Source organism: Python bivittatus, unplaced genomic scaffold (genome assembly GCF_059951505.1).
Source record: "Python bivittatus isolate LINGU-HERP-01145 unplaced genomic scaffold, Pbiv_v1 ctg000680_np1212, whole genome shotgun sequence".
NCBI lineage: Eukaryota > Metazoa > Chordata > Lepidosauria > Squamata > Pythonidae > Python > Python bivittatus.
This window is the reverse complement of record NW_028277095.1, coordinates 2623455-2646473: the sequence shown is the minus strand read 5'-3', so window position 1 is coordinate 2646473 and position 23019 is coordinate 2623455. Positions and strand designations below refer to the sequence as shown.

Below are 23019 nucleotides of genomic sequence, written 5' to 3'. Positions count from 1 at the left end.
CCCCACTTCGGTTTTAAAACAAGTCCCCAAACAGCTTCTCAATCAGACACGAAAGGAGGAGAAACAGATCCACTCTTCTTGTAACTTTCCACACTGCATTGTATTTTGGGAAAGTGGGTGCGGAACCCAAATGAGAGGTTTCCTAATGCGTTCGATTCGAGTTCAACTCCCGTAACCCATGGTCGGTGCGACCCAAAATTAAGGTAGTGTGAAATAAACAAGAAGGCTGCTTGCATGAACAGAATCCCATAAAGGTTTACGAAAGCAAAGCACGTGTGCTTCTGCAATTGTCGGCAGTTTTTCATTCGCTGAATTAGTTACATTGATGAAGAATATATCTGACGGATATGCTGTGTTTCACTGGTTTGCACGAGCGGCTGAATTTTAAAAACTTGCTAGGCTACGATGGAAGTAGGTAGCTTGTAGAACAGGCCTGCTGTATAAACTCTGCCGGTATGATTGGCTAGCTTATTTGTACGGAAAAGATCTCTGGAGCATCTTGTGCAAATCCAGACGACTAAAGGTACTTCAGCAATTTAATTCATTTAATCATGGGTAAACCTGACCCGTGAGTGTAACAATGTAGACATGCCTGAAACACAAGTCCCCCCCCTCTTCTTCTCCTCCTTCATCATCATCGTCGTCGTCTGCCGTCCGGCTCCCAGCCACTCTGGGCGGTTTCCTTTGGAAACTCTAAAGCTTGCGAACAAGAACTAATGTGTTGTCTGAACCTGGCTGGCTTCACGCAGCAGGCTAAACCCGGGCTAATAGAAATCACGGCATGCGCGCCGCGCAAACCCACCCCAAAGGCCGGCTCAACGTGGCGCCTCGGCTCACCCCCCCCCCCCGCCCCCGGCTTAGCCAACGGCTGCGCTCCCCCAGCGCTTTAGACCGCAAACTCCCCATCTCCGGTCCAGCGTGTGGCTTGAACCCAACCCTATCCAGATGACTTGGGCGCGGGATCGCGAGAGCGCTGGAAAAGGGGGCGCCCTGCCCGCCCCCGGCCCTCGGCCCTCCCCGGCCCTCCCCTCTCCCGGCCCGGAGCGGAGGCGGGGCCACAACCCGCGCAGCGCCCAATCCGAGTTGGCAGCGCTCACGTGAATGAAGGATGGGCGCGGGGCGGGGAGGACGGCGCGGACGCGAGGAGGAGCCGAGCCGCCGCTTGGCTCGCCCGCCCGCTCGCTGCCGGGAAGGAGGACGGACTTCTCCGCCGGGCCTCGCGGTACGTGCAGGGTCCCCCGCGGGGTGCCCGGGCCGCTCCGAGCGCGCCGCTCCAACTCCCGGGGGGCCTGGCTTGGCGGGGAGGCCCGCAGGGCGGCGGGATCCGCTGGCTCGCGCTGGGCGTCGCGCGGACCGCCCTTGCCGTCCGGCCAGCGCAGCGCAGCGCAGCGCCCTGCGGAGCCCCGGGCTTCGGAGGGGGCTGCGGATCCCCGGCGCAGGCCGGGCGGGCGGGCGTCTCCAGCGAGGCCGCCCTGCCGCGGGGAGATTCACGCCAGCCTCTGCCCACCGCGCGCGCCCCGCTCTGCCCTGTGCGACGGTTGTCGCGCGACTGGCACGATAGGGGGTCGGCTGGAAGGGGCTGCTTTGCCCGACCGGAGCCTCCTGCAGCCCCGTCGAGAGAACTGGTGCAGGCGGGTGCCGGATGGCCGTGGCTTTGTCCCCCGGCTGTGTCTTTGTCTTAGGGCCGGAGGACTGTCACTTCAGCTCCTGGGTCAATACTGCTGATGTGCCCAGCGGCCTGTCTCTTTTTAAAAGCACATTTAAAAATAATAATAAATCAGCCTTTAACACAACCACAGTAACCTTGCACCTGTCCGTATGCCGCAGGGTTCTAGAGTAGAAAGATGGGCGAAGGAAAAATATTTAGTGGGACACGTTTGGAAACCTTACCCAACTGAGAATGCTGCGATTCGTTTTTCATTTTAAAAACTTCATCTTAGCAGCTCCTTGATCCATTTGCAGCGTTTTTAATTTATATTTAGCAGATACTGTATGCAAACTGTGCCTTCCTTTTCCTAGTTGTTTTAACCTTTAAAATGCATGTCGCAATCGCCTGACATGCATCTATTCTATAGGCATATTCTAAATTTTAAAATGTGTTTTAAGCTGTAGCACTAGTAAGAAGACTGTTCTTGGTGAACGGAGCAAACCTTTCTGGCCTGGTCTAATTATCTGTCCAATTTTGTCCCCCTCTTGACAGGCCACCACCCTCCTGTCACCCTGGCTCTGCGTTGTTTGGATGGCGTGTTCCTTTCTCCCATGGAGAATGACTTTGTTGACAAGATCATGGAGGAACTGGACCATTTCCTCATTCAGAACCAGCTGGAAAAGTAAGAATCTTCTCTCCCATGACCCCAACCCAAACCGAGCTTTTGTCTGCCCGTCAAAGCAGGAAAGCCGGGAGGTCACTTAAAAAGGGCTTGAACTGTAAATCCATGAAACGTAGCTCCGCTCTTTCCTTAGAGACTTCTAAAATGAGGCTATGCATGAAATGTCTCTCTCCCACCGAGGTTGGGTTTTGCTTCTGATTTGTGTTCCTTTTGAGGATCTGGATGATTAGTACAGTGGCAGAAAACAGGACTTGATACAGGAGATCTTACACTTAATCTCCATCAAAAGGATCAGATAGTAGGTGGATGGAAAACGCTTTTTCCTGGAAATCCCAAAAGGGAAAAGAGGAGATTCAGGCCAAATTTCTGCTTTTGAATGGAGGCCTCATGTTCAGTCTCAGGCATGGTCCATTCATGAAAAGACCTTTGGTATTTGGGACCCTGAAGAATAGAATTTTCCAGGTAAATTCTTGGTGGGGTAAGTGGACAGATAATCAGATCTTACCTGTTAAAGCTTGTTGGCCCTAGCCACAGGAGAACTTGGTTCTGGCTGGGCATGATGCATGAACCAACCCTTGTGGTTTGAAGTGTCTGGGTTTTGGCTTAGCATGATGTGCACACCTAGACAAACATTGGGTTATTTAAGAAGCCATACCTTAGCAGGATGCATGTACAGTAATACCTTGGTTCACGAACGCTTCTGTTCACGAACAATTCGGTTCACGAACAGCACCATTCACAAAATTTTGCTTCCATTCGCGAACTCCGCATTGGGTGACGAACACGACCCGCGGCCATTTTCCCTGCTGTGACATGTGGTCATGGCTTCCTGTAGGGAGGGGGACTCTCCCTCCAAACAATAACCGCCTCCCCACCCGCCTTCCTGTCCTCCATGCCTCAAGCAAGGTTAGTGTTCTCTCTCTTCATACTGTACTGTACTTTGTTTCATATTTTTGTGGTTTAAAAAAAAAATACATATGGTTCAGAACGGATTAACCGTATTTACATTGACCCTTATGGGAAAATTTGATTGGTTGGCGACCAAAATCGGTTGGTGACCACATTCGTAGGGGTCAGAACGGATTAACCGTATTTACATTGAACTTTATGGGGAAATTTGATTCGGGTCGTGACCAATTCGGGTCGTGACCAGAGTTGCGGAACGAATTAAGTTCGTGAACCGAGGTACCACTGTATAACCATATTAGGGCACAATGTTAGGTGGGGGTTTTTTTGGTTGTTTTTTTTAAAACAGATTGCCATCTTTTACCACCAGCTTTCTCTAACTTGATGCCCTCTAGATTTGGCTCTATACATAGTTAAAGTAAGCCCTTTAAATACACTAGAACATTTATTTCTTATTCACCAGGATCCACCGGATAGCACCCTTAAATGTGCTTGCCAGCATGCTGGATTGCTGCTGGATTTTGATACTCCTTATAATATAGTCATTTATCTGTTAGATTTAAACCCTGCCTTTCCTTCAGGAACTCAAGACAGCCTACATGACTCTCCCTCCTGGTTTTTCCCTACAATCGCTCTATCCCCTGAGAGAGAGTGACTAGCCCAGATTTACTCAGGGAGCTTCTTTGGCTGATGATGGGCGAGTACCCGCCTCTTCCTGCCCGTTCAGGGACTTTGAGTTGGACTCCCAACAACATTGCAGCGTGAAGCCCCACAGAATTCAGAATTGCTCCATTCTCTCTGGTTTTCTATTGCTGCTAAGCATACTCTCTTCTTAAGAGTTATTTTTAAGCCCATTTGCATGCTCCTCTCCCCTCACCCCCTGCCGCCAGACTAGTATTTTGCTAGTAACAGAATTCCCTTGAGGAATGGCCCTTACAACCTTGGGATATCAGAAATAGAATATCAGGCCTAGGGGAAATTATAAGCTCTTCTATCTCTGTCTTTTCTTGCGGCTGCTGAATTGTCCCTTTCTTAAGAGCAGCTGATTTTATTCTCTGTCTTCTTTTCTTACAGAGTCCTCTTGTTTCCTCCTCTGTCCAGTCGCCTGAGATACTTGATCCACCGAACCGTTGATGACGTTGACCTCCTGAGCAGCTTCTCTGTGGGAGAAGGATGGAGGAGGAGGACAGTGGTTTGCCACTCGGCAGTCAGGTTGGAGGGTCCCATTTTAATGGCTCATTTTCAGTGAGATCTTGAGAACTGAATCAGGGATGGAAGCTTAAGAACCCATAACCAGCAGAATGGGCTTAACTGCATTTTGAAAGCAAGACCATTCAGGAAGAGGGTGTGAGGCATTTGATTCTCTAGAGCAGCGTTTCTCAACCTTGGCAAGAATTCTGGGAGATGAAGTCCACACATCTTAAAGTTGCCAAGGTTAAGAAACACTGCTCTAGAGCTTCACATCTCAGAACAGCTTGCATGTTCTTTGCATTCAAAATGTTAAAGATATGCCAGATTTTTGACAAGTGAAGAATTCTTAACTTCCCACAAAACAGGCAGCATAGAAGCTATTCTGTGTTAGTCTCACAATGTGTTCTCAAAATTCCAAATGTGTTCATGACTCCAACACAGTTGATGACTTCCTTGTTGGCATCTTAGTACCTTTCTTAGCACTTGGAAGGAAGTCCCTGAAATCAGGGACGGTGACAAACACCTACACTGGATTCTTTAATAAGGCAAGCTCTTGACTTTGTCTTTACATGGTGTAGCCAAAATTGGATACATTTGGTCTTGGAGTTCAAAACATTGAATTGCCTGTTTCTTGCGTTTCTGGCTCTTCTCTTGCGTATAGGTTGCCCGATGAGCCAGATCACTCCAGTGGTGCTGTTGAAGCCTCCCACTTCAACCACCCTCCCCATGCAAGAAGCAGAGGGAGCCGATCCAGAGGAGGCCCATGGCAGATAGAAGCCCTGGCCAACAGTTCCCAGGCCCGAAGAGGAAATGGCCGGGGTAGAAGGCAGCCCCAGAAAAAGCCAGACAGAGCTCTCTATGTCCCTAGGGCGATGCGGAAGAAGCCAGAGGGCTTGGGTCAAGGTGGCTCCACAGAAGCATTTGAGACTGAGTTGCATTGTTTGGGCAGCAACAAGGAGGAATGTGAAACATCCAGGGCCACTTATGGCAGTGAGAGGGTTACAGATGGAAACAGGTTATCCAGCAAGACTGAACATGAAAACCCAGAGGCCAACAACCCCCCAAAGGAAAGATATTCAAATACAGAGTCTGGTAATCAAGGTGGTAAAGGTGCTCTGGGGTGCCCGGATTCCCCTCTTTTGAAGGACGCACCCAGTGCATGTGACCTGGAAAAGCAAGAAAATGTGGAGCAGGCCATGTTGGTATCACAAAGCAGTCCAAACCTAGCTGAAATAGGTACCCAGTATAAAGATGACAGAAATGTTTTGGTCCCAGAAAGCTGTGAAAACTCAGGTCTTCCAGAAGGACCGATGGAGACCTTTGTTGATGCTCTTTCAAAACCAAGTGGACATTCACCTTTGCCAGAAGGCCAAAAGTGCAAACCTCCAGAAGTCCAGGAGTTGGACACAAAGCCACCTATTCTAGAAGATGCAAATAAAAGCTGCCAGGATTCCATTCCATTAAATAGTGGTACGCTCCTGTCCCTTCCTGAAAACAGTGGGACAGATGTTTCAAATGCTATTCTGTCGAAATCTAGTAAGGACTTACCCCTCTTGGAAAATAAGGATGGGACATGTGCTTGTGCCAAGGGAGGGGAGGAATGTAAGCTGCTCCTAGAACTGGAAAGGAGAACTCTAGATGCCTCTAAGGACGACCCTGAGTTGCCAGTGGAAACCCAAACGAAGGACTGCGCTGTTGCACTTCCATTGGAATGTGGCCAAATCCAGTCATCCAGAGTCATTCAGGAGGACTTACTGGGGTGGGTACCATCTCCTGCACCGGACAGTTGCAAAACTCCATCTCTGCTAAATCCTGAGGCTCAACCCTACTTGCATACCTCTGTCTCCAATCCCCACAAAGTCAACCTGCGATTTGAAAGCCAGGAGAAGGAGTCTGTAGGCCTGGAGGGGCACCAGTGGCCTGGGGTGGAGCTGTCTGCTGGCGATAGAAGCCTTGGCATTTCTTCATCAGAAGAAAAGAGCAGCATCTTTGAAGATGACTGTGGGGCCGAACTTTTGCAAGAGGTAACTGCATCGTATTGTTCTATGTTTCCGGGAGCCTGGCTTTATTTAATGTACCTCTTTTGAAGCATCTCAAAGTGATCCATAAAAAAAGCACCAGTAAAGTGTGTAATAAACAATACATGAAAACAATATCAAAGATTTATTAAACAGCAATAAAAAATAAAATAGATGCATTAAAAAGGGGAGAGGGGAGTGTTCTTCCAACATTCATCCTGGGACAGCCTGGGTAAAATGATAATGTTTCAGTAGGTGTTTATAAAGTCTTTTAGTGGGAACCTATCGTGGGAGAATGTGATTCCAGAGCACAGGTACCACCACAGAGAAGGGTTGATCCTATCAAGCAGGTCTTGGAGGATGTTGCAGGACCTCACCAGCCCCTCTCAGAGCCTCCTGGTGAAGGTGGTCCAACGGGTATCCAAGCTGTTTGGGGCTGTAGAACCTGCACTTTGGACCAGGTTTGATGGCTATTTCACAGCTAGTGCGTGGGTTTCAACAAAGGCATAGCCAGGCCTATTCTCAGCAACCCAGCCTCAGCTGTCTGGACCAGCCAAGCATGGTTTCCATCAAGCACATGGCAGAGTCACAAGCACGAGATGGGCCGCTGTTTGAATTTAAGAAATACAGAATTGCAGTAATCTAGATGTGACGTTACTAGCACATGAACAACTCTGAAACCCAAGTTTCTTCACTTTGTTTCCTGCCTTTTTTGTCATGTGTCAACCATTCACTAACTGAGTTGATACATCACACTAAACCACCATTTGTTGAATACACCACGATGGTTGGTTTAACACATGTGAAGTGAAATCCATGATATTTCGCGCATGTGTGGCTTTCTGTCCTTCCCAATGGGAATATTCTTCCGCAAAAAGTATCGTTTACAGCTCGGTTATTTCCTGACACCAAACAAATCAGGTTTGGGCTTAGTATGAGTGGCGAAGCTGATCTTTCTCAGCACGACTGCTTGCCATTTGCAGACACTATCTCCACTCTAATTCTTTTCTTGGAAGTGAAAAATAATGCAAAATAATAAGCAAACATGAGTTTATCTTTCTTGATTTGATTCCATGTTATCCACTGCAGTCGAACAGTTCTTGATTGTTAATGAACAATTTCTCCCCTGGGGGTTCAAGCCACATAAAAAAAAAATCAGAAGTGAAACTGTCTGTAGTCTTTAAGGCAGTGTTTCTCAACCTTGCAACTTTAAGATATGTGGACTTCAACTCCCAGAATTCCCCAGCCAGCTGGCTGGGGAATTCTGGGAGTTGAAGTCCACATATCTTAAAGTTGCAAGGTTGAGAAACACTGCTTTAAGGACAGGGAAAGCAGATCTATCTTAAGTAATAATTGTTGCTGTTTTTAAATGTTTTGGATTGGGTTCTATGTATTTTTATTGTTTTGCACTTTTTACATTTTCAACAGTGTCAGAGAGGCTTTCTCAATCTTGGCAGTTCCTCTCATCAGTAGAATCATATGCTTGCAAAGCTATTTCGGGGCTGGGCCACTTGTAATTCTTTCCATGGGATTGGAGAATTGCTTTATGAACGTAAATTAGCAGGAATTTATTTGTCGGTAGGTGGCCCTATGGATTATGATGATCGAAAATGAATTCCATCATGGCACTTTAGTTTTTGCTTAAAATGTTGAAAAGCGCATCCAGAATGACTGTTACCTGGTTCTGTTGATGGTGGTTTGTACTGACTCTTACTATATAAAGGTGAAGATGTAAAGGTAATTTTTTGCTCTTATTCAAACCCTCGATTTTCTCTTTTTCAGATCACAAATTATTTGACCATAAAGGACATAAGCATTGAGAAAATTCAGTTTGATTATTCTGGTTATGGGGAGGCACAGATCAACGAGGGAGATTTTGGCCATGTGCTAGAGATCTATGATTTTTCACCTTCGCTAAAGACAGAGCATCTTCTGGAGGCCTTTGCAGACTTCCAGTAAGTGGTGGGCTAAGAGGCTGGTGTTTCCTGTTCAGGGGAGTCCCAATATTTAAGGACCAAAAGTAGAATATCCTTTTCTGGAGGGGAAATGTCATGTAATTTTACAGAGATGTAAACATAAATTGTAACTTTACAGAGAGGTAAAGTTTTCCATCTCTGAGCAGTTCCCAAAACAGAATTCCTGATGTAGCTGCCTCAGGACCATCCTGTGGTGTGCAGGATGGCTAGGACTGTGCAAATCGATCCCTGGTTGATCGATTCAGCTAATTTCAACATTGGAGGCTATTAAGCATCTGCTTGGGGGACAGAACCCTCAGCTCATTTGTATATTCATAAGACAGCTCTAATTTTCTAGGTCTAAATACTATCAGTCCATCAATGTATCTATTGTTTTGACCACCGATCGTAACAAAGGTCTAAATACTAGTGCTGATTGCTAATCAATATATGAGGCAGAGCTGTGCATGGTTTGAACTTGATTTGGAAGAGGTGCTTTTGATGTTTTGTGAGCTGATTCAGGGTGACTCTGAAAGCAGCCGTCCCTTTTTCTTTCGGCTGAAGTGGAAGGGTGCACGAGGTCCAAAGTCCTTCTGAATCATTTTCAAAGTATGCACAGTCCTTATGTGACTCATTAACAAGATGACTCTGTCCTGTTCCTGGTTCTTATAACATATAAATTTGGTGGTCCTATTTGCATGACGTGCTTTACCGGGTTGGGGGAAAGGGCAGTTAAATATTAAATTTAATTTTTTCAGTGTTGAGGCCGCCCAATTCTGGGCAGCTTACAATGAGAAGAGAATGAAAAAGAAGCAACATATATCGAAGAAAGAGAATACAATGACTGGAAGACTGATCCCTAAGTCAAGAAGACCCAAAAAATATTCCAGACCAAATGTATAAAGTTGGCAAATCAACACCGGTCATAGTCATGTGTTAACCCTAATGCAATCGATTGACCCCCATAGCTGACCCAAAAGAGGTTAACTTTACCCTAAAACAGTCTGGGACTGTTTGGAGCAAAACTAACCTTTTCCTTTCAAGTATGTTGTATGAACAACTTTCCTACGAGTTAATTGCTCCCTTCTCAGTTCTGAGATAGAGATGAAGTTCTAGAGAAGCCCCACATGAATTCTCTAGGAAGTCCTCTGTCTACTTTTTGCTTCCCCCCCTTTCAGTGTTGCATGGTATGTTACAACATTAGTTATGCTACTAACTTTTATTTACCTTTTTCCTTTTCATTAAAAAAAGAGAAAATGCTAGCCTTCTTGGAGATAGATGGAAGGATTAACAAAATGGTTGATACATACCTGATCCAGTCATCTTGAACTCTGCAGTTCAGAGACGTGGATTGTGATCGTCTGAATGGCAGAAGAGGTGACTGGTCAGCTGTAAGCACAACTGGTGGTTTCCAGGATCAATCCCTTACATGTTTTAACAACATACAAATTGCCTTCCTGAGTTAGCACAAATGTGAACCAATGTTTCCCAAGCAGGTTAAGAAGAGAATAATCGTTAAGCTGGGTTTGCTTCCTGTAGCTAGAAACAAAACCCCCTGTTTATGAACTTGGACATTCTGTTTCTGATTATCCCTAACAGTCCTGCATGAACGTGGTCTAAGCATTCAAGCAGCCTTGCTTAATAGTCCTTACTGCATTATGCAACGGCGGATTCACAGAGTTAATTATGCAGCTTATGCAGTCTTTTCTCTGGTGGCTTGAAAAAACAGAGATTAAATAGAATGCATTCTTCAGGACACCTGCTGTTCATCATTTGATTAGGGCTGTGCTTCTTTGAGTTGGCAGAGGATTGGAGGGTTTGGTTATGGGACCGGTTTGGTTATGTTGCAGGCATAATACTTTGCCTTAATGAATACCCATGAAGGGAGGCTGGTGAGATCTTCTTGGGAAATGCAGCACTGAGATAAGACAGGTTTATTTTTCCTAGCATCATCTGAATCAGGTTTACCTGGCCACCCATCCATGCATTGCTAGAATGCATAGGGAAGATGATTTATTATGTTGGTGATCGCATTTCATTCCAGACTTTTTTCTGAGAGCTGAAGGCAGCTTCCATAGAGGTCTTCCCTCCTTTTATTCCCTAGATCGCTGTGGGGTAGATTGGATTGAGAGAGAGTGACTGGTCCAAAGTCACCGAGGAGCTCCATGGTTGAGTGGTGACTTGAGTCTGCCTCTCCCCAGTCCAATAATCTAACCACATGTTTCCCAGTCTTGGCAACATCCAGGGGTGTGAACTTCAACTCCCCAAATTCTCATCAATGGTCAGGCTGGCCGTGAAATTCTGGGATTTGAAGTCTACACACTGGGAAATGGCCAAGGCTGGAAATGCTGGTCTAGCCCCTCCACCAAATGCGTTATGCCTGCTGAAGTTGTACAGAGACAGCCTTGCATGAGGGATAAATGTCCCATTTGAAACCCCCACACCACTGGGCTTGGGGCTACCCTCTGCATATAACCAAACCAGCATGTTCTATTCTGCTTACTGTGCAGGAATACAGAAAGCATTTGGAGGGGCATGAAAGCTTCAGATCTGCTTCTGCATGAAATCTTACTCTGGTGAAACTATGTCATTTAAAGAATTGTAACCGATCTGTCTCTTTCAGAGAAAGTGGATTTAAGCTGCAGTGGGTTGATGACACTCATGCCCTCGGGATCTTTTCCAGTTTGGCAGCAGGTAATTTTGTCTGTGTGTGTGTGTAGGTGCATGCACACACGTGCACCCTTTAATGCATAAAATAAAGTCTGCGCTTGCTTTCTATTTAATGGGTGTTGGTGCCTTATCCTCCCCCTCTCCCTCTGCAAACCGGATTGGAAGATCTTTAAAAGCCATCATGCAGCTCTTCCTTGGTTACATATTATAGACTTGCTAGAAAGGCTTACAGTTAAATGCATGCAGCAAAGAAGCTAGTTCAGCTCCATCTTTTGCCATTCATGCCGTTACCTCCTCCTAGCAGCCTATTTTCTTGTCTTCTCTCCCTCCTGGCTGGTGGCTGGAACCCAGAGGGGGTAAAATTACTTTGTTGGGGGGTCAGAACAACCATGCAGTGCTGGATTTGGAGGGGGAAGGGGCTTAATTTTACTAGCAGTCTTGAGCCACTATGCGAACCGAACCACATAGAATGGAATGGAGTGTTGGTGTTTAAATATTTTAAAATATTTCTACTAAAGATCCTCAGAAAATTCTATCTGTGCTCTTTAGGGATTTGTTAACCAGGTATTGGTGATGCAGTTTTAGGATGTTGAGGGTGCCATAAAAACAGGGCTGCCAGGCTGCACAGGGCAACTGGGGTTGCTCTCCACTGTAAATAGAGGACTAGCTAACCAGGAGAGCAGCAAAAAGAAAAAGTTGGGACAATTTTGGAAGAGACTGACTTTTGGCTGCTCTTCTGTCTGAACTGGCATTCCTGGACTACTGCAGATGAGTGCATGGACCATCTGGCCTCTCTTCAGGTACTTAGGGCAGAAGAAAGCCATGCAGTATGATTGCCCCCAAGACAACTTCTCATATAGACTTCTCCTACATGAGACCAACTCTGGGAGCATTGAGCTGAAAGGTATCTGCTGTGATTCGGTGTCTCAGAGAATTCTCTCTTGTTGTTCAGCATCTCAAGCATTAGAACAGAGCTATACCTCCATCAAGATCCGGCCTCTAATCCATGGCACAAGACAGTCGAAAATCAAGGCACTTCAGCGGCCAAGTAAGACATGTCATCGGTTTGGAATGTCTCCTCCTAAAAGCAGCAGAGAACGTGTTTGACTTCTGTGCAAATGGAGATGGATTTGTGTCACTTTACTTCTAAATTCTAGCATAGCCTTGCAGTTATGTATCTGCCTAGAACCTGTAAGCATCAGGGAATTCCTGTGGGCAAGAGTGGGAGGGCGAAGGAAGGACCAGTCTCTCTCGTCTTCCTTTGTTTGGCTCCTATGCTGGTGTTCAAGGAAGGAAAGTACACTTTTCATCTCTGTCATTTGTAGAAGGTGATAATTTAAAAATGATTCTGCATTTAATAAAGTAGTGGCCTGCATTTGAGATGCTAGTCACAGCTGGCAGGGAAACATAGCTTACTAGTAAGCTTCTGAACAGGCATGCAACTTTTGTGATCTTTCTTTTTTACAAGGTTGTCTCACGTCCAGAATATTTAGAAAGTAGCTAGGTTTAGTTTCAATGGAAAACAAGTAAGTGGGGATTTGACGAGAGTGTTGATGATCCTAATATGGTAAAACTGGTTCAGAAATGCTATTTATTTTTAGCATCCCTGTAAACCAGTGTTTCTCAATCTTGGCAACTTGAAGACGTGTGGACTTCAACTCCCAGAATTCCCCAGCCAGCCATGCTGGCTGGGGAATTCTGGGAGTTGAAATCCACACGTCTTCAAGTTGCCAAGGTTGAGAAATACTGCTGTAAACAGACTTTCCTGAGCTGTGTTAAAGCCTTGAATGTCATAGCTCTTCCTTTTGAAACTAGTGTCTGGAAGAAGGACTGCAGTTTACTATCAAGACTTGGAGAACTGTGACTTCTTTTTTTTTGGTACATATTTATTGATAAATATAATAATCAGAAGATATGATAAACTGTGACTTGCTGAAGTGTGATTAGTGACCAAACAAGGATTAAATTTGAGTCTTGTTCTAATTTGGTTAGTTACAACTGAACTTAAACAAGCCACAGTTCCTTGAGTTGAGTATAATAGTAAACTGTAGTTTGCTGAAAAGTGCATGGTTAATTTTTTTTAGAACTGCCAGGAGATAGAGGAAGTATATGAACCCAAGGTTCACTGTGCTTGTTCGTGTAACAGAAGTAATGATATCAACATTGCACCTGAAATGACTCAGGCTCTTGGAAGGAAGGGAATTGAGTGATAAGGTATTAGCTCTCCAAGGTAGACCAGACTAGGAAACCAATTTCTAGTTCTTTATCTTCGTGAGAACTAGGGAGGGTCCTGTCTAAGAAGCTTTCTCAGGTTACATTTTTGGCCTAGAATCAGATTTCTTTTATCTGACTGTTGTCTTCATAGTGACTTATCCTCCCGTTCCTCAAGGTTGCTCCTTCTGTCCATTACATAAGGTTTCTCTGTGTTATATAGTAGTAAAGACTCCCTTAAAACCTGACTCCTTGTCACTCCATGAGCATACCGATGTAGTTTTGTTGGCTGCAATATGGACTTGGTTTGGTACTGCCTCCTTCAGGGATGTTTTTTTGACTTTGCAGTCTGGTCTAGAGCTCTGGGATTTATTCATGGTCTCCCATTCAAGTATCAACCGAGTCAAATCCTGCTTGGCTTCTTTCAAGATTGGCCAAAGTTGGCTAGCTGCTACTACCTGAGCTTAGTGCAGTGTTTCTCAACCTTGGCAACTTCCAGATGTGTGGACTTCAACTCTCAGCATAGTTGGCTGGGGAATTCTGGGAGTTGAAGTCCACACATCTGGAAGTTGCCAAGGTTGAGAAACACTGGCTTAGTGTGTTACAGGAAAAAGTACTAAAACTGTCATCCCTCCCCTTTATTGGGACAGATGTTCTAACAGCAAAGTCCTCTGTATGTCTAGATTAGACCTGATCTATGTGGTGGAATAAAATTATTTGTGGCTTCAAGCCCACTTGGCCAGACTCCTTAAGGCGCCTTCTCCAGCTCCTTTCCAAGTCCTGTATTTCTTCTCTGCCATTTTTTTCCTCTCTTTTTTTCTTCCTCAGAGCTCCTTCAGCTGGCTAAAGAAAGACCCCAGACAGATACAGCAGTAGCCAGAAGGCTGGTGACCAGAGCATTAGGGTTACAGCGCAAATATCATCAGAATTCAGGTTGCCAAGGACTGGAATCAGCAACCACTAACCTGCCAGATTAAAACCAGAGTGGTTTGAGTGACTTGGGGTGGCATTAAAACAATGTACACAACCATGTGATGTTGGCAGGTCTCATCTGTTCTTTTTGGTTGTGATTTTTTCTCTTTTTTTAAGTAGCGACAGGCTGGTGGTAATAATGACTGGATATGTTAGAACTGGGAAAATTCCCAAGTTGGTTGAAGTTAATCAGTTGGAATTGACGGATGGAGTCTGATTGGAAAAGGCACCACAGGAGGGCACTGTAGCATAAGAGCAGAGCTCCATCGGCCATTTCAAAATATTGCCAGAAACATCTTGATGAACAACCTTTGCTAGCGTGGAAGTTGATGTGGCTGATCAATTTTTGTAATCTATTCTTAAACCTCTCTGAAAAGTTGGCTGGAACTAGCATCTTATTCCTGTCAAGAGATGGAATTAAATTTCTTTCAACTGGTATCAAGCATTCTACTTTCCTCCTTGTGCCTTTTGTATCCCCCCCCCCTTTTTTATTTCAAAGCTTGGGGAATTCTCAGGTTACAGACTGGAGCCAGGAGAATTCCTTGGCTGGGAAGAACATACACGAGCTTCTGATCAGTCAGTCAATCAATCACGCTAGCGTCAGAATTACAACCCCCACAACCCCCAGTTGGTATTTTGCTAACTTCAGGTTCTGAATACGCTTGAGAAATGCATGTTGAGATTCAAGCTGATTGGGGTTTGGATTTGATTCCCAAGAGGTCCTTTGGAGCACGCAGGGATGTGAATGAACCCTTATCTGCAGCTCCTTCAAGCAGTGATATTTTTTCCCCACGGGACTGTTTCTGCAGCTACCCTTTGAGCCCAGAATAAGTCATGGATGCCTTAAGTTCTAACAGGCGCAACATTGGCCTCGCTCTGCCCCCCAAAGCAAGTTCTTGGAACTTAATCTAAAGTGCTGCATGGCCTTAGGTGGTACTGTTCCACATCTCGGAAAAGTGACAGAAAAAAGAAGGGTTGAAAAGTAGTTAATGCCCTCTTGCCATTTCTCCCCAGAAATTGTGTAATTACTTGGATGAGACTGATGGAAATGGTGTTGCTTTACTTCTGCCCGTGGACCGTTTTCCAAAGGAATAAGCACTTTAACTGCAAGCTTTGGTCTCAAATTAATGTGGGGGGAATGAGTCCCCACCCGTCTCATGCTGGGCTACAGGATTAAGTCTAGATTATGTGTGAGAACACTGGAGGCACCAAACCACACATCTGCAGGAGCCAATGACTTGTTTACTGACTTTTCCCCCCCTTTTTTTTTTAAATTAAAGCTGTTAACATCAAACCCAATATGCATGGTGGTTTGTCTAAATCCTCTTTTGCCCACTACATTTAACAACTTAGAAAAGTTGAGACAGGGCCATTTTTGGGGGCTGTGATGTACGTTCTATGGAGGGTAAAGACTCATCACTGGCCTAAGAGATGTGGTGCTCCAGCCCACTGGCCAGATCGGACTTCCCAGCCTGGATTTGCTGGGATTGGTTGTGATGCTTCAGTGGTGCAGAAATAGCACTCTTGTCATATGTCTTTTTCTAATGCAAAGGCCGTGTTACAAGGTTTAGGAGCTATGTACCTCGGTCAAACTAAGTGTCAGACTGGACAAAAAACCCTGATTCTCAGCCAAGGAGCACATCATTTGCTTCTATTTTTATTGCTATCAATGCAAGCAAGCTTAAGTAAAAATTCAGCCAGATGTACGCCTCCCTCTTTGCTGTCACAATGTAGGAGATGTTCTCATTGTTTAACTTGTAGAAATCTTGAGGCCATGTAGAAGGACTGCATTGCTAGGAAATGTGGTTGTAGCTACCTCAAGGGTTAGGTCCCCAATACAGGTAAGCAGCACCACCTCCTCCTACATTTCAGGATCTTATCCCCCCTGGATCCCCTAAATCTCTAGGTGAAAGGCTCAAATGAAAGGGAAGGTTTCTGCCCAAGTGCTTTCTGAACCCATCCATTTAGAAGAAATTAGGTTCATTCCAGAAACGCACAACCTATTAGCAGCCATGCTTCAAATGGGGGGGGAGAGGCTGAGGGCTGCAAAGGGGATGGGTTTAGCTTTTAGGAAGGAAAGTTAGATCAGTTCTACTTTAGAACAAACATTGCAGTTTTCGTCTCCCACCAGAAGAAAAATGGCAGGAAAATTGTCTCCAATTTCAGCAGTCCTGGTCCGAGGAGGCTCTAAGAAGGCTTAAGTCCACAAGTTGCCCACCCCTGAGCTATCAGGGCGAAGAGGCTGTTCACTGGGCCCCCAATATAATTCTCCCCTTCAGCTTATCTGCTGCCTATTATAAACCAATGTTGGATTCACAGTAAAAACCAAGTTTCTAGATTAGTCAGCCTGGTTTGTCATCCTAAGTGAGGATGTTTTTGTATTTGGTTTGTCATAGCTGTTCTGTACCACTCCTACTAGTAATAAAGTAGTAGAGCTGCTCCCCTTCCCCCCAATTACTGCCACAACAGTGAGAGGTCAAGATTTAGTTTCCAAGTCTCAGTAGCTGTTGATGTTGCATCCTCCAGCATATTGGCATTGTTGATTGTGGTGTTTTTCTCAGCTGCTGTGCATTTTGATTTTTGTATTTATGGGGCAATTATTTTGACTTGATACTGTTTGCTGCCCAGAGTCACGTGTTGAGATGGGTGGCTATACAAATTGATTAAATAAATAAATAAATAAATAGCAGATTCATAACAGGTTAGAGTGTGAGCACTGGGAAATAAGAAACATGGCCCATAACGTCTGTGGGAGGAAGGAAGGAAGGAAGGAAGGAAGGAAGGAAGGAAGGAAGGAAGGGAGGGAGGGAGGGAGGGAGGGAGGGAGGGAGGGAGGAAAGGAAGGAAAGGAAAGGAAAGGAAAGGAAAGGAAAGGAAAGGAAAGGAAAGGAAAGGAAAGGAAAGGAAAGGAAAGGAAAGGAAAGGAAAGGAAAGGAAAGGAAAGGAAGGAAGCCTTGCCATACCCATTGTGAGGTAGAGTTATCCATTGTGTAGAGAATTAGATCTGAAAGTTTGTTAATGCAATTTTTTTTTTACAAAAATCTATAAATGGCATGATCTCATTCATACAACACTATTACCTGTGCAAAATACCATTTTATAATCCTCTTAGCTTATCCTCCCAACCCATGTGTTTGGTCTAGTTCTCATTTGACAAGCAAGAATCAGCAAGCGAGAGAAAGAGAGAGAGAAAGTGGATGGCTATAAAAAGTTCACTGTGTCCCTGATCAAGAAGAGATGTGTGAAATCGGTTTGCAGAAATCTCTACAGTAGTGGATAAGACACTTTTGATAACATGGTTTATCCCTCCAGTTACGGATTTTTTTTCCCTCCCATACATACTAAGCTAAGGAATGAGTTTTCAAGGAGAGGCTTTAAATCATTTTATGTTTAAGTTTAGATACATTGAATTCCTTCCCTCTTACAGTCCCAAAATAAGATGGGTTTAAAATCTCAATGTAGCAATAGCTAGTAACCTCCATAGTCGGAGACAATCTACCCTTAGTTATCCAACACTTAAAAGAAACAATAGATGAAGTCCATCCTGTTCGTGTTCCCCTTTTGAGCTTCCAGGAACATCTCATTGATTATTTTTTGGAAACGAAATGCTGGACATGGTGCTCTGGTCCACTGCAGCAAATACAGCTTGATTTTGCAGTTCCCTCTTTTGCATAGGATAGCAAAAGAAAGAAAATTGGAACCTTGTGGTTGTTTCTTCAAAAGTACTGTATACAAATTGGATAAAGGCCTTTCCTTAAAAAAAATTCAAGTAGGAATGGTTTTCTGCAGCAATGCATGACCTCAAACAAACAGAGGCAAATGTGCTTAGCATCACCATACATTTACTAATGCAAGGGCGTCATCAAAAAATCAAGATGGCTGCAATTGGGAGTTGCCATCTTGACTTTTTTGAACCCGCAAGGACTCCCATGTAAAATGTGCATCTTAGGAAATTCTTTCTTTCTTAAAAGATACCATAGAATAGTTTGCTGTGATGAGTGGGGAAGAGGCCTATCGTGGGAAAGCTGAATATGTTTGATGTTCTTCTTATCTGCAATATTAACAGGGACGAAGTGGATGGCTGGGGGGGGAGGGGTGGATGGAAAAGACATGGATCAGAATATAAGGCAGGGCAGGTGAACAACTTGCTGTGTTTTGAAAAATTCACAGTCTAGTGGTTTTAAGAAACAAGATGAAACGTACGATTCACGTATTCCCCCCGCCCCAGTGATTGTTCCACTTTTTTTCAAAATCAGATGTCACCAGTGCTCTTGGAGATGTGAGCTTGCTAAGATGGAGAAAAGGGACATTCCAGGAAATGGGAGTGATTGGTGTGTCATGAGCATAGGGCAGAAACCCCCATCAGTGGCATAGAGTCAGATTTTCAAATGTCTGCAAGACAGACTACCAAGGCTGAAAAAGACATTCCCTAAAAAAGGTAACTTTGAGCATCAAGCATCCTTACTGAGTGGTCAGACAGGTGCTGCTGTGGCCCCCTTCATATACTGCAGTGGGCCAAGGGGGCACGAGAGTTTGCAATTGGTAAAGTACACCGAGGGAAGCAAAGTCATACAGCTAGTGCAAAACCTTCCTTCTGTTGGAACGGTGTGAACGTTGAGTCTGTCGTTGTGGTCTTCTTCTGCTAAATGTTGCAAAATAGGTTTGGAGTAATACCCTTGAAAAATAACTTACAGAGCTAACATGAAAGTTCATGGTTGGTTGCTCGATACTTCCGTTTTTCCGAGCAGTGGTTAGGGAAATTACGGGAAAAAGCTTTTCCTTTCTTAAATGGAGTGCCTAAAGTTAAGACACCTGATTGTTCAAAAGTCCACTGAAGTATTCTTGCTGTTCGGGTTCATTGTAAGAGTTGGCTGTGAGAAGGGGAAAAAAGAGAAGAATCAAATGTTATGTCAGCTTTGATACCCTTTTCCAAAAGGTATGATCTGTGGTTGAAAGAAGACTGATGCCATCTTCATTTCAGCCAACTTCATTTCAAAATCTGCTTCTGCTATAAGGATTTTGAATGGTCCTAATCAAAATTATGTGGCCCTTAACAAAAACAAAAGTTTCTTTCTGGCCTCCCTATGGCCATGCATTTTCGTTATAAAAACCAAGTTGAAAATTCAGTGAATGAGTTCCAAAGGGAAACCTACTGATTTCAGCTGAAGTCCTGCAACAATGTCCTGTACAGGTTGGAGGGATGGGGAGGAGAGGTGGTGACTGTTGGCCTTTTCACACAGATTGTAAAACTGAACGTTTTGTGTTATTGAATGTGGCAGTTCTATTTATCTGTAAATTTAAAAAAGGGGGGTAGTGCTACCCCTGGAAATTTATGCCACTTAGATGGAAAAAACAAGTAGAAAACAGGATAAGACCAACTGGGTTGCCAGTTAAAAGCAATAGGAAACTTCCAGATAAGGTTCATTTTTAACTTTCCCTTCAGAACAGGAGAATTTTGTCCTGACTGACGTTTGGGAATCCTGATTCTTAGAGACATGGTGAGGTTCCTGGAAAATTATTCCAGTAGTATGTGCAAGGGAACCAGCAGAATTCCAGGATGAACTTCTAAATGGGAGTTTCAGAAATGGATGAACCAGTTCTAATTCAATGAATGGAACATTTAAGTAAAACACACAACATGAGAATCTTTTTCTTACACGTTTTGAACACAAACTTTTCAATTATTATAGAGGACTATGGAGGTAGCCTGGAAGAGGGAACACAAGGGCAATTTCATAAACACCAGCATAGCCTTGAGAGAGAGGTAGGGGTGAGAAAGAAACCTAAGACTGCTCCGCCATGATTCTCTTTGGTACAAGAGAGGGGAGAAAGTTTATCAGGCTTTCAAGATTCTGTTCTTATGCCCTGCAACTGTAAAGCAGAGTTCCAATAGTCTTATGAAATCTGTTTCCTGACCTGGACTGCCTTGAAAGAGCTGGCAACTATCTAATTGATACAAAGCTTATCTCTGCAAGTAGTTGTTAAAAAAAAAAAAAGTAGAAGCCAAACTCACCTATATGGCAGTTGTACACCCACACACGATGTAATCCATATCTGAGTTTGCATATCATAACATTGTTGGAATAATCAGATTCTGCAACTTCAAAGTTTGGATTAACAATGATCTGGGAAAAGAGAGAGAGAGCAATTTCAGTGTGATCTAATTAAAGATATAATCCTGATTGGGGAGAGGGGTGTAAAAAAAAGAAAAAAAAGCGTAGTTGGGATCATGTAATTGAAGCCCCTTCTCTTTTTACACGTCAAAAAGGGAGGCTTCAATTGTGCAGCCACCATCTTGACTCCCCAACAGACACCGCTTTCCTTTCAGCACAAACTGATACAGCAATTGCATTTACTGAAGCTAAAACAGCCTGAGAAGTCTTCCTCAGGAGCAGTGTTTTTGTAAGATCAAGGCTATAGATTTCAGACCTGTTCAAATTATGCTTACTTATGCAATTAAAATTATGTGTCTTCCTCCCCACCCCCGGTCACCTATCCCATTGCAAGATTCCTACAAGAAATCCTAACGATGGACAGTGTAAGAGCAATATATCCTTGGTATATTTTTTCTACATGAGAAAGGATGTTTAAAAATGCATTTTTCTCCAAACTTGCAATTGAATTGTGGTAATCCAGAAAAAACTTTGTCCCACCCACCCTTCCCTGGTATTCTCCAGATAATGTCAGACAACTCTGAGAACTCCAAGCCTACACAGCCTGGAGGACGACAGATTGTTGCAGACCGCTATGTCAACTCCCTCTTATTTTTGCATTTTAAGGAGGCCGTGGCTTCTTTGCCCAATGGGGATAGGGTTAGGGTGTCATGAAAACAAGAGAAATGGGTTAATTGATGCAGTCATTTTTATCTCAGAGACTTGCTTCTAGCTTCAAATAGGCCTGATTAAATTCACTCCTCCTGGACAGCTGACTAGGTGATGAGGGTTCTAGGTTTGAGGCAAGGTTCAAGAGGGGCCCTGGGAAAATGGGGCTTCTGTAAGAATGTCATTTCTGCTGTTCCTATTTTTCTTTCCCTTTGCAGTAATGACTAAGCGCCAGTGGAGCAGAAATGTATTGGGGTGGATACAGGCTCTTGTAGTGATGGGAATGACTTTGTGAGATAGGAGGAAGAGGCACAGACTAGAAAACTGACATGTGAAAGACACCTCAGTCCACACAAGGAGAGGGGGCACGGGAAGTGTTTCAGAAGGGACCCTCTCTAGTTTTCTGGAGAGTAAAAGGAGAGGAGGGGAGAGATACGTTTAGTCTTGCAAGATTCTGTTCATGAACCTTACAATAAAGATAGAGCTACGATTCATGGTTGTGCTTCTTGTCTGGACTACTTCAAAGAGCTAACAGCTTCTGAGCCTTTTCAAAGCGACATCAACACAACAACATGTCACCTAAGCTTTTTCCCCTCCTGTGGGAATGGCAAAGCCAAAAGTAGGGAGGGACATTACAGCTCAGCCTCCTTAGTGGTGGCTAGGAGGTTTCTAAAAGGGATTGGCACAGAACAGACCCCACTATCCTGATTATATTCTTCCATCATCTTAAGATGGTCAACTGGCTGGCAAAGGAAGATGATGGGTTGCTTGCATTCTGTCAACAGGGCCTGTGATGATTGTTCATTTGTGGAATCACAGCTTACCCGGAAGAGGTAGTCTCCTTGTTTGAGATCTGTAACATCAATCCACTGGCAGTCAATATCATGCCGATACACATCATAGCATCCAACAGTGATCCCTTGCTCCCCAAAATTTGCACACTCGTACTGCTTCTGAACACCTAAGAAGGAAGTCAGTACAAAGGTAGTATCAACATTTTACAAGAAGACTCTGGTTACAGTGTTGAAAGGCATGATTGTGTTGTAGCTAAAGAGCAATAAGGGAAATGAGCGATGGATGTGCTTCCAGATGAGCCCACCAACAGAAGTGTGGGCTATGCAGTTGGAAACCCACTTCTGTGCAAGGACTGATGACCCCCATTTTTTAAAGATTATGGGAAATTGCCTGTAAGGTCCTTTTGATTTTTTTTTCCGATGGAGGAAGCAAATCATGTAATTAAATATTCTATTCCACATGCATCCCCAGAGAGAGGTAACACAATAGCAGTTGACTTGGAAGATGTTGGGTGCAATCCTTAGCACCTCCAGTCAAAGAAGAAGCTTGTGGGGCAAAGTCTTAGAGGTTGCTAAACTCAATCAAGATATACTAAGCCAGGCTGGCCACTGTTCTGATTTCACATGAGGCAGTTTCCTAGATCCACAGGAATGAGCGGTGCATCTTGAGCACCCAGGACTAGTACTCTCAAGAAGGGAAAAGTACCATCTTCAAAGATTTATTCCAAGGAATGCCCTGAGCCCTCAAGGCATTCTTCAACCTGACTTCTGGATAAGTTGGACAATTCCCAGAATTCTAAGCCTCCAATGGATGGTGGAAGGGGGGTTCTCCATGTGATTCTAATTGATACAACAGGCACAATCTCTCCATGGAGACTCAGCCTTCGACATATTTTCTACACTGGCATTAAGAGGGACACCAGCCGGGGATTGAGGAGTGCCAGTTCAAAGTATTAGGAATCACCGACATATTATCAATGCACTGTAATTACATTAGAACCACATGTACCATCTATACAGTCGCTGTCCTCCAGGCAAAAGCTCGCCTTATGGCCTTCGGCAACTTGAGTCCAGTTGCTATCCAGCAGATCGTAATGTGCAAACACTTCCATGCTGTGGTAATGCCTGTGGAAGCCAGAAGGAAAGCAAAT

General features: G+C 44.4%; 2 protein-coding genes across 4 annotated transcripts in view; one reads left to right on the top strand and one right to left on the bottom strand.

Moving 5' to 3' along the window:
* Nucleotides 1-1087: 1087 nt before the first annotated feature.
* Nucleotides 1088-14689, top strand: R3HCC1 (R3H domain and coiled-coil containing 1). The gene is made up of 8 exons (XM_088151957.1): nt 1088-1222; nt 2201-2330; nt 4311-4448; nt 5089-6451; nt 8228-8400; nt 11024-11094; nt 12023-12118; nt 14110-14689. Exons 1-8 carry the CDS (start codon nt 1102-1104, stop codon nt 14256-14258), a joined length of 2241 nt encoding a protein of 746 aa, XP_088008083.1. The 5' UTR covers nt 1088-1101; the 3' UTR covers nt 14259-14689.
* A 2937-nt stretch (nt 14690-17626) lies between these two features.
* The window catches only part of LOXL2 (lysyl oxidase like 2), a 74440-nt gene continuing 69047 nt past the window's right edge, over nt 17627-23019 (bottom strand). For all 3 annotated transcript variants that reach the window (XM_007426009.4, XM_088151887.1, XM_088151888.1), the window contains 4 exons: nt 22878-22993; nt 21899-22035; nt 20267-20378; nt 17627-19124 (listed from right to left, as the gene is read on the bottom strand). In XM_007426009.4, coding sequence (XP_007426071.1) covers nt 19057-19124; nt 20267-20378; nt 21899-22035; nt 22878-22993 — 433 coding nt within the window. In that variant the 3' untranslated portion in view covers nt 17627-19056. The remainder of the gene's footprint in view (nt 19125-20266; nt 20379-21898; nt 22036-22877; nt 22994-23019) is intronic.

Bases quoted from the DNA above. Each gene is read 5' to 3' on its own strand.
- R3HCC1 (XM_088151957.1), top strand. From the start codon at position 1,102: ATGAAGGATGGGCGCGGGGCGGGGAGGACGGCGCGGACGCGAGGAGGA. The intron at 2,331-4,310 runs GTAAGAATCTTC...CTTTTCTTACAG, and splicing joins ATTCAGAACCAGCTGGAAAA to AGTCCTCTTGTTTCCTCCTC. The intron at 8,401-11,023 runs GTAAGTGGTGGG...TGTCTCTTTCAG, and splicing joins GAGGCCTTTGCAGACTTCCA to AGAAAGTGGATTTAAGCTGC.